At 35.7% G+C, this 12,044-nt stretch overlaps 1 protein-coding gene across 1 annotated transcript; it reads left to right on the top strand.

The window, feature by feature from the left end:
• The first annotated feature begins 2,433 nt into the window (after positions 1-2,433).
• Positions 2,434-4,131, top strand: XTH2 (xyloglucan endotransglucosylase/hydrolase protein 22-like). The gene is given in 3 exon segments (NM_001297513.1): positions 2,434-2,771; positions 2,887-3,080; positions 3,458-4,131. Coding segments are annotated over 3 exon segments (864 nt in total). The 5' UTR covers positions 2,434-2,498; the 3' UTR covers positions 3,855-4,131.
• The last annotated feature ends 7,913 nt before the right edge of the window (positions 4,132-12,044 follow it).

Below are 12,044 nucleotides of genomic sequence, written 5' to 3'. Positions count from 1 at the left end.
TTAGCAAATTGTAGTCTAAAGCTATACTTTATAGCAAAGGTTAATTAAATTAAAATATATTATGTAAACCCAATAAAGTTATGATTCCTAAATTAATCGAAAGTAGTATAAAGTGATGAGATGTAAAATTATAGTATATGAAACAACAGGTACTAAAGCCAGCTTGCAAAGTAGGTAAAGGTATGAAAGGAAAAAAGAAAATGACTTTTAGGGGGCCAAATTGCAATAAGTACTCACAACCAATGAATGGTAGATATTGTAATCACTTCAATTTTTCTTTCTCCAATAATGCCTATTCTTTTGTCCATTGATATTTACATTGTAGTATCCCTAGCTTTGAACTAACCTTTTTCTTTTCAATCCCTAACATCTAACTTAAAACAATACACAATTGAAAATGAAAGGAATCAATTTGTCACTCTCAACTCCCAACACACACATAACCAAAACAATTTCTCAAATTGTGGTAGAGAAAATTGGTGCGTAGCCAATTATAATTTTTTGCAAACATTCTACCAACTCTTTCACGTCAAAAATCATATTTCACTATTTTTGTAAGATAAACGAACTACTATGTATATAATCACACTTAATTATTTAATATGATATTAGAGTCCATAAAGTCGAACGAGAAGATATTTTTGATATGTTTTTATTTCATGTCTGTCGTATTATTTTGATTGAAGAGAAAAATCTAATCTCGTTGGGTACCAGAAAGGAAAAGAAAACAAAAAAATATTATAAAAAAAAGGTGAAGTAATTATTTGTAGTGTTTGTGTGTTTCTATTGGGCAGTGGTTTTGTTATTTTGTTATTTATTTCTCAAATTTTCCTCGTGTGTTTTTGTATGTACGTGAATGGATGAGCATTGAGTTAGGTTGCGTAATAAATAATTCAAGTGAATGAGCCTTTCATATATATACATTTATATATAATATATAATTATTATTTTGCTATTTTTATACCTTCAATAGTTGAGTTACTGAAGCATTATTGAGTTAGATGGGTTATAAATAAATTAGAGTTATCTAATTTTGGGGCCCTCTCATTGACTTTATATGAAGAGTACTTACTAATTGTGTTGTAATAAACACTTAAATTTACCAAATGGAAAGTGACGCTAAGAGATCAACTCTTAGCCATAGTTTTAGAAAAAAAAAATGAAAGTAATTAAGAAGTTAATTGATTAAGTGGTACTTTATTAAGAAAAAGGGTGGTGGCTGAAAAAGTGGTTATCCAGAAGTATGAAATGTGTGATTGTTTAAAATTTGAAAGATATATGATAGAAAAGATGGGAGTTGGGGTTTTGGATGAATGGGGGGAGGAACTATATAAAAAGGATTTGATAATTAATTCAAAAGGTAAAACAACAAGTGGGAAGCTAAAAACAAATTGTAAGGAAAAGGAAAAGTTCCATCTTTATAAACTATTTTGGATGTCAATTCAAAAATGGTAGCAACTTCTTTTCTTTTTCTTTTTTTTTCATCCCAAAATTGTCAATAACTTGTTGATTGCCTTTTTAGGGTGTTAGATAACATGAGTCTTATTTGTACTCCCATTTTGTTTTGTGTTCGTAAATAGGATTTTATTGGTACTCAATTTATCATACTTCGATCCAATGTTTTGTTAATATAGAAAGTGTATAATTTAGTTAAACACATAAGAAAGTAAGGTCGTAACTCTCTTTTAGAGATTACTTGCTCTTTGTGAAATTGTCGAATTTTGATATTTATTATGCACTTATTTTAATACTACATCTACACGACTCGACTATTTCTCAATTAGTCCATTTTTAATGGTTTGACTAGACGACCCAAATTCTAAATGCACTAATTAACTTTTTTCTATGAGACATGCGTTTTTCTATATATATCTCCTTTCGGTACATATTCTTTGGATTTAGACCAGGTACCTATAAGCTTGAGGACTTCACTTGAGCAACCTTCAAGGGATATCATCAAACTAATTATCTAACGCTGTAAGAGTGGCGGTCCATCTTTGAGTTTACCGTTGTTGGACCAGATATTTTAATTTTGGTTTTCTACTATAGGATTTAAACCAACTTCATCCACTATCATATTACATAAAAGTAAAAGTAAAAGTAATATCTCAAAATCAGTGGGGAAATAGTATATATATATCTTGTGAGGGGTGATTTTTAGAAAAATGTGTGGGGGTGTGTAATTTAGTGAAGAGGTTAGGGTGTCATATACATATGAGAATCCAAAATTTCAAAAATTCATGCAGTCCCACACTCATTGCCATCTGTGTCCAGCTCTTACTTCCTACTTCCCCTACCCCACAATTTAGCCCTATACACGCAACCCCCCCCCCTTCTTCCTCCCCTTCCCTTATCTCCTTTTTCCTTACTATAAATAATTCCCCTTTCCCTCTCCCCTAACTCCAAACACACACACACACACACACACATATTATTCAAATTCCCCCCACGCTCACACCCCCACTTCACTTCTTCCTCAAATTATTCAAACATATCTCATGGCTCCTCCTCCTTCATTTTCATCTCTCTTACTCTTCCTATCTCTTCTCTCTGTTTCCTCTGTCTTTTGTAGTAACTTTTACAATGACTTTGAAATCACTTGGGGTAATGACCGTGCCAAAATTCTCAATAATGGTGACCTTCTTACTCTTTCTTTAGACCGAGGCTCTGGCTCTGGCTTTCAGTCTAAGAATGTTTACCTTTATGGTAAAATTGATATGCAACTTAAACTTGTCCCTGGAAACTCTGCTGGCACTGTCACTACTTATTATGTATGTTACTTTAATTACCTTATAATGATGTTACGTATTTATCTATATATTTTCTTTAGTTGATTACTTTTACTCATTTTGCTTTCTTTCTTTTTTTTCTTCTTCTTCTTCTTAGCTTAAATCCCAAGGCTCGACGTGGGATGAAATAGACTTTGAATTCTTGGGAAATCTCAGCGGTGATCCTTATACTCTTCATACTAATGTTTACACCCAAGGCAAAGGCGACAGAGAACAACAATTTCACCTTTGGTTTGATCCTACCTCTGATTTCCACACCTATTCAATCCTCTGGAATCCCCAAGGGATCATGTAAGAATCAAACCAATCAATTGATTGATCGTCTTTAACATGGTATCATACCCTTAAAAACAGAACTAAAATTTATGTTTTTTTACGTGCGAATGACTTGAATCTTATATCTAACATTTTGAACGCCAAGAAGATAAAAATAGTATTGTTAAATTTTGACTTGAAAAAGAAAAACAGAGTATTGCTATGTTTTGTTATGTTATTTGCGGTTTTGACTAGTTTAAAAAATCTAATCTGTTACATAAATTATAGAATTCTTGAATAATTCACTTTAATAATAAACTGTTCTTAACGCCGGTAAATCTGTGTATCAATTAACTTTCAGTGGTCTGTTTGGTGTCCATGGATAACCATTTGTGTATTGGTTGGTTCGACAGATTCTCGGTAGATGGAACACCGATCAGAGAGTTCAAGAACCACGAATCCTCGGGCGTTCTGTTTCCAAAAAACCAACCGATGAGACTGTACTCGAGTCTATGGAACGCGGACGACTGGGCGACAAGAGGAGGGCTAGTGAAGACAGATTGGTCAAAAGCTCCATTCACAGCGTCGTACAGAAACTTCAACGCCGACGTTTGTGTGTGGTCGGGGGGAGTGTCGTCGTGTTCCTCAGGAGGGAATGTGGGGGGAAGAGGATGGCTGTCGGAAAATCTGGACATTACTCGACAACAAAGGATGAAGTGGGTTCAGAGGAATTACATGATTTACAATTATTGTACCGACGCCAAGAGATTCCCTCAAGGCTACCCTCCGGAGTGTGCAATTGCCCCTTGAATTTGGTCATGCCCCCACATTCTCCATTTGCCTTTCTTTCCTTTGCTTTGCTTGCCGTACAAAATTTGGATGGATAGATCATCTTTTAATCAATTAATTAAATTAAATTAAATTACTAATAAAATTAATCATATAGTATTGTTGTATTATTGTATATAACAATATGTATATCTGGTTTTGCATGGCTATATTGTCTACGTGGTTCTGTTTTTCTTTCACTCCTATATTTGGGGAAAAAAATTAATAAAAAATAATAGTGAGATGCCCTTTTCATCCCAGGGGAAATGTTTTAATTTTGTTTTTATCTACCTGTCGGTTTGGCTTAATTTGTTTACTTTTCTAATAGAGAATTATTTAATAATTAAATATATTTACAGAGTTTTACTAGTTGGACACTTAATTTGATTAAGGCTGCTGTGCTCCACGACGACATAGGGATACTATTTGATAATCTCATTTTTATTATAATGTTATAGGTAGGAATAAAAATGAAATTCTCCGGACATCCAGGGAATATGTCAGAGACAATACGAGATGTGTTGGGAATTTAAGGGTAGTACTAAAATGTTCACCATGTCAATCCAATTTTCTTTTTGTTACCAGCCCCTCCAGCTAATTATATATTCCCCTATTTTCTTTTTTCTTCTTTTTCTTTTTAATTTATAACCTCTTTTAGTTTGTTCTTTTGAAGATTTCTACTTACTACCTAGACTAGAGGATGAGGATTCCCTTCTTGTGTCTTATTGCTCTACAAGGGACAGCAGATGTTGGTTGGGGTTATCTAAAGATAAAATCTATCTTTGTGTATGCTCTCAAGTTGTAAGACATGCTCAGAATTTAATTTTCATGTATATCGAATTTTCAAGTATAAAACAATATGAGTTCTTTTGTTTTCTTCTCGGTTAATTCAAATGAAGTGGAAACACCACCTGAAGACAAGTTTGGACGAGATTTATACACCAACCTCAGTTTAATTTTTTTAATTAAAATATAATATTGAGGGTTATATATATATATATATTGAATGAATTTAAGTATGGAATATTTAATTGGGGAATATGGACATGAAAACTAAAATGACAAAAGTATGAAAAGTATGAGATTGTCCTGAAAGAAAATTTTAAAATGATATTTCTAGATTATCAGAAAAACTTTATGTTTTTTCATTAAATATAAATTATATATTTAATGTCTCCCCGCAATTATAAGGTCTACGTTGGGGGATTAATTTTGTCAGGGAGACATGGAGTCACGTGACTGGGGGCATGCTCATCGATCTACTATTTTTCATCTCTCCCTGTACCCTGTTTTACTACAATTTTCTTACCATTTATCAATAGGTTTTTTTTAAAAAGTTTGATTTTTAAAAAAGTTTTCTAAAAAATATTTATTTTATATAAAATAATTTTAAAAACGAAATAAAGTTCAGACGCCTATGTTCACACGAGATTTCAGGAGAAATTTAATTCGTGGAATCGAACTTTGTATTGATTTATGTATTGCGGATACAATCTCTAACATTTACTCCTTTGATTCTTTCTCTCGGATACAAAAAGTAAAATTTAAAACTTCGTGGTCTTTGATCTGAAGTTGTAACTACAAGTCAATTCAAGCTTCAATCTTCTGGAATTCAAGGAAAGTTTGATCTCCCAAGTCTTCGATCTTTCAGAAGGTTGATTTTGAGGTTGATGATAACTTGCACGTCTTGAGAGTCTTCAGAAGTTTTTGTCTTCAATTCTTCAGAGCTTTGATTCTTCTCTCCAATCCAAGGTGCCCTCAAGATGAATGAGAAGGTCTCTATATTTATAGAGAATCTCGATGGGCTTTAGGTGGGCTTGGGCCCATTTGCTTGTTGGGCGGGCTTAGGCCTGGGCCCATCTGCTTGTTGGGTTTGGGCCTGGACCCATCTGCTTGTTGGGCTTGAGCTTGGACCTGTTTTCTTGACAGGCTTGGGCTCGGACCCATTTGCTCGATCGATTTGGGCTTGGATCCATTTGCTTGGTGGGCTCGAACTCGGCCCACTTATTTGCGCAAGCTCGGGTCCATTATTTCTTTGGCGCAATTTTTTTTAGGGCCTTGAACTAGGTTGGGTATGAGAAAACTTGACTACCCAAATCCAATCAAATTATAATTATCTCAATTTTGCTGTGATGACGTGGCGTGATTTAATTGGTCAAAATTTCCTGTTCAACAAATGCCCCCTTTTCGAGATTTGTACACGTGTATGGGTGGATGAATCTCGAAAATGATAAGCTGAAACAAAAAATACAAGTGATCTTGTTCTTGACTTTTGCTCCAGTTAATATGTCGAATTAATCAAACTATGTGTTTGGACATAAGTTTGATTAAAAATGAAGTTTTGATACAGCCCAATATCAAATTTGTAGTGAATTTTGATTTTAATTCACAATTTATTTATTTATTTTGGAATATAGCCAAAACTTGAATGAAATTGAACTTTTTCTTTTTTTACCAATGAATTTAATGGAAAAATTGAGACTTAACATTTATAAAATTGGAATATTGCCAATTCATCAAAATATGAATTTAAGTCAAAGCTTCGATTGATTTTTTTTTTTTTTTTTGCATAATCTCCTAATTTGAATTTTTAGCAAAACTTGTGTTATTTGAATCGTTCCAAGCTTAAAGTTTACCAGTTTTTTTTTTTTTTTAATTATTTTGGATTTGAAATGAATTTATGATTTTTTTTAAAAAATAATTTCCAACAAAAAAAAATCTAAATGATTTGAGGATTTTTTTTTTCAATCGTTGTTGGTTCAATCATGGATTTAATTAGGAGAATGAGTTGAGATTTATAGACAATAAAATCAATCGATTCTTTTTTTTTTTTTTTTTTTAATTTAGAATAGATTTATGATTTGAAAAGTATCTAAAAAGAGAGAAAAAGAATGACGAGTTTTTTTTTTTTTTTTTTTTTTTTGCTTTTTTTAGAGAGAAATTCTTAGAGGGATGACGAGAAATTTTTTTTTTTCACTTAATTTTGAGGAAAATATATTTTTTTTCCATAAATATAATTTCTTATAAATAAGAGAAACTAAAAAAAATCATTTGACCTTAGAGTTCCAATTTCAAAAGAAAAATCCCAACTTCTAAATCTCAACCTCCTTAATTTGTTGAGACTTTCAACTCAGCCTCAATCTCAACTACTTTAATTTGTTAGAGAATTTTGATACTTTTCCCTCTCTTATAAATAGGAAAGAAAGATTAAAGAAAAGAATATCAAGCCACTTCCTTTAGTTCGCTCCTGATAGAGTAGGACAGCAGCGAAAAGAGTGATTTTTTTTTTTTGTGAGGAAACTTAAATCTTTCCCACTTCCCTTCAATTTTTTTTAGCTCTTCCTCTTTGCATTTTGTGTGCACTTTCATATTTTTGAGTTTTTTTTTCATTATTTTAGTGTAGATGCACTTCTTTTCTTCTTTCTTTTTTTTTTCTTTCTTTTTTTTTTATGCGGCAGATGTAGTTCTTTTTTTTTCTCTTTTTTCTTTTTTTATCGTTTTCCTTTTCTTTTATTACCGTTTATCTTTTCTTTTTCCATTTTTCTTTCCTTTTTTTTATTATCTTTTTCTTGTTCTTTTTTTTTTTTTTCATTTTTTTCAATTTTTTTCAATTTTTTTCAAATTTTTTCAATTTTTTCAATTTTTTCTTTTTTTATTATCTTTCTCTTTCTTTCTTTTTTTTTCTACAATTTTGTTAAAAAGAAAATTCAACCATTTTGTCCCCATTTTTCCAAACTTTTTCTTTTGCAATTTTTTTTTTACCCCAATGTTTTTTAACAATTTTTTTTTTACTTACTTACCCTTCTTTTTCATAGGAGTGAAGCTAAACCTTTTTTTTTTCAATTCTTTTACTCCAATTTTTTTCCACAAATTCTTTTTTTTCATACGAGTGAAGTGTGTAGATGATGCGCTTGAACAAATTTGAGGATCGAGATGCCGCTTGAACAAATTTGAGGATGGATTGCCGCTTGAACAAATTTGAGGATGATTGTTCTATCGACTACACCGCATGGAGACAATGATGATTGTTCTATCAACTACACCGCATGGAGACGATGATGATTGTTCTATCAACTACACCGCATGGAGACGACGATGATTGTTCTATTGACTACACTGCATGGAGACGACGAGGATTGTTCTATCCATTACACTGCATAGAGACGAGAGACAACGATGATTGTTCTATCAACTACACTGCATGGAGACGACGATGATTGTTCTATTGACTACACTGCATGGAGACGACGATGATTGTTCTATCCATTACACTGCATAGAGACGAGAGACGACGATGATTGTTCTATCAACTACACTGCATGGAGACGACGATGATTGTTCTATCAACTACACTGCATGGAGACGACGATGATTGTTCTATCGACTACACCGCATGAGACGACGATGATTGTTCTATCGACTACACCGCATGGAGACGACGAGGATTGTTCTATCGACTACACCGCATGGAGACGACGACGATTGTTCTATCGACTACACCGCATGGAGACGACGACGATTGTTCTATCGACTACACCGCATGGAGACGACGACGATTGTTCTATCGACTACACCGCATGGAGACGACGACGATTGTTCTATCGACTACACCGCATGGAGACGACGACGATTGTTCTATCGACTACACCGCATGGAGACGACGACGATTGTTCTATCGACTACACCGCATGGAGACGACGACGATTGTTCTATCGACTACACCGCATGGAGACGACGACGATTGTTCTATCGACTACACCGCATGGAGACGACGACGATTGTTCTATCGACTACACTGCATGGAGACGACGACGATTGTTCTATCGACTACACCGCATGGAGACGACGACGATTGTTCTATCGACTACACCGCATGGAGACGACGACGATTGTTCTATCGACTACACCGCATGGAGACGACGACGATTGTTCTATCGACTACACCGCATGGAGACGACGACGATTGTTCTATCGACTACACCGCATGGAGACGACGACGATTGTTCTATCGACTACACCGCATGGAGACGACGACGATTGTTCTATCGACTCCACCGCATGGAGACGACGAAGATTGTTTTATCGACTGCACCGCATGGAGACGACGACGATTTTTCTATCGACTACACCGCATGGAGACGACGATGATTATTCTGTAGACGACGATTTTTCTATCGAGTACACCGCATGGAGACGACGATGATTATTCTGTAGACGACGATTTTTCTATCGACTACACCGCATGGAGACGACGATGATTATTCTGTAGACGACGATGATTTATCGAGTGTGCCGCATTGAAGATGGAGTTGATGATGATTTCGCTGCGCTGCCTTGAAGATGAAGATGATGATGGTTTCGCTGCACTGCTTTGAAGATGAAGATGATGATGATGAAGATCCTCTCGGCAACATATGTGAGATGAAGATGATGATGAAGATCCTCTCGGCTGCAACATATGTGAGATGAAGATGATGATGAAGATCCTCTCGGCTGCAACATATGTGAGATGAAGATGATGATCTCTCGGCTGCAATATATGTGAGATGAAGATGATGATGAAGATCCTCTCGGCTGCAATATATGTGAGATGAAGATGATGATGAAGATCCTCTCGGCTGCAACATATGTAAGATGAAGATGATGATGAAGATCCTCTCGGCTGCAACATATATGAGATGAAGATGATGATCAAGATCCTCTCGACTGCAATATATGTGAGATGAAGATGATGATGAAGATCCTCTCCGCTGCAACATATGTGAGAAGATGAACATGATGATGAAGATCCTCTCGACTGCAACATAGGTGAGAAGATGAAAATGATGATGAAGATCCTCTCGGCTACAACATATGTGAGAAGATGAAAATGAGATGATGATCCTCTTGACTGCAACATATGTGAGAAGATGAAAATGATGATGATGATCCTCTCGGCTGCAACATATATGAGAAGATGAAGACGATGATCCTCTCGGCTGCAACATATGTGAGAAGATGAAGATGATGATTTTCTCGGCTACAACATTTGTGAGAAGATCAAGTTGATGATTTCCTCCGCTACAACACATTGAAGATGAAGATGATGATCCTCTCTGTTGCAACACATTGAAGATGATGATGATGGTGAAGATCCTCCCAGCTGCAACATATGTGAGAAGATGAACATAATGCTGAAGATCCTCTCGGCTGCAACATATGTGAGAAGATGAAAATGATGATGAAGATCCTCTCGGCTGCAACATATGTGAGATGAAGATGATGATGAAGATCCTCTCGGCTGCAACATTTGTGAGATGAAGATGATGATGAAGATCCTCTCGGCTGCAACATATGTGAGATGAAGATGATGATGAAGATCCTCTCGGCTGCAACATATGTGAGATGAAGATGATGATGAAGATCCTCTCGGCTGCAACATATGTGAGATGAAGATGATGATGAAGATCCTCTCGGCTGCAACATGTGTGAGATGAAGATGATGATGAAGATCCTCTCGGCTGCAACATGTGTGAGATGAAGATGATGATGAAGATCCTCTCAGCTGCAACATATGTGAGAAGATGAACATGATGATGAAGATCCTCTCGGCTGCAACATATGTGAGAAGATGAAAATGATGGTGAAGATCCTCTCGGCTACAACATATGTGAGAAGATGAAAATGAGATGATGATCCTCTCGACTGCAACATATGTGAGAAGATGAAAATGATGATGATGATCCTCTCGGCTGCAACATATATGAGAAGATGAAGATGATGATCCTCTCGGCTGCAACATATGTGAGAAGATGAAGATGATGATTTTCTCGACTGCAACATTTGTGAGAAGATGAAGTTGATGATTTCCTCCGCTACAACACATTGAAGATGAAGATGATGATCCTCTCTGTTGCAACACATTGAAGATGATGATGATGGTGAAGATCCTCCCAGCTGCAACATATGTGAGAAGATGAACATAATGCTGAAGATCCTCTCGGCTGCAACATATGTGAGAAGATGAAAATGATGATGAAGATCCTCTCGGCTGCAACATATGTGTGATGAAGTGATGATGAAGATCCTCTCGGCTGCAACATATGTGAGATGAAGATGATGATGAAGATCCTCTCGGCTGCAACATATGTGAGATGAAGATGATGATGAAGATCCTTTCGGCTGCAACATATGTGAGATGAAGATGAAGATGATGATCCTCTCGGCTGCAACATATGTGAGATGAAGATGATGATGAAGATCCTCTCAGCTGCAACATATGTGAGAAGATGAACATGATGATGAAGATCCTCTCGGCTGCAACATATGTGAGAAGATGAAAATGATGGTGAAGATCCTCTCGGCTGCAACATATGTGAGAAGATGAAAATGAGATGATGATCCTCTCGACTGCAACATATGTGAGAAGATGAAAATGATGATGATGATCCTCTCGGCTGCAACATATGTGAGAAGATGAAGATGATGATTTTCTCGACTGCAACATTTGTGAGAAGATGAAGTTGAAGATCCTCTTGGTCGTAACGCATGGAAAGATCCTTGTCTGCAACACATCGAAGAGGAGTAGAGTTCGCTGGTCAACATTTTGGAGAAGAGGCGAACGCACCTTACGAAGGTAGACAATTAAACATCTCTGTTGTCACAAAAGAGGCCACCGAGGCGCTAGCTACGGTTCAAAAGAGCCTGAACGCTGCACGCGAAGAATTTAAGAACTTCAAGTGGAGGCTTTAACTTTGCCCCCTTTGCCCCCATTCTTTTTTTTTCTTTAGTTGTATTCTTGTAAATACAAGAATTTGTTGAATGGTGATGAGAATGTTCTTATTCTGGTGTGACTGCTCCTGAATTTCATTCTATATTGTTTACGCATCATTTACTATGCGCTTACATCATCACAATGAAGAATAATATTTTTTTTTTACGTGCGACTGAACTTAAAGTGGACTTTAAGCTGCCTACGTACCCTTTTTATAACATAGGGATCAAGTCATAACGTAGTTCAACTTTTTTTTTTTTTTTTTTTGCCATTCACCTTTTAATCTCTTGTGGGCTAGGAGCACCATGCAGTTTAGGCTCTTGCAATAAGGAGCTTTTCATATTTAACAGCTTTTATTTTCAACAAGAATTTGTTCATCTCCTTCGTTTGTAGGATTGGTGAAGATAATAAATCTTGGT

This window comes from Cucumis melo, chromosome 2 (genome assembly GCF_025177605.1).
Source record: "Cucumis melo cultivar AY chromosome 2, USDA_Cmelo_AY_1.0, whole genome shotgun sequence".
NCBI classification, from domain to species: Eukaryota; Viridiplantae; Streptophyta; class Magnoliopsida; order Cucurbitales; family Cucurbitaceae; genus Cucumis; species Cucumis melo.
The sequence above is the reverse complement of the archived record's forward strand: the minus strand, read 5'-3'. Positions and strand labels throughout refer to the sequence as shown.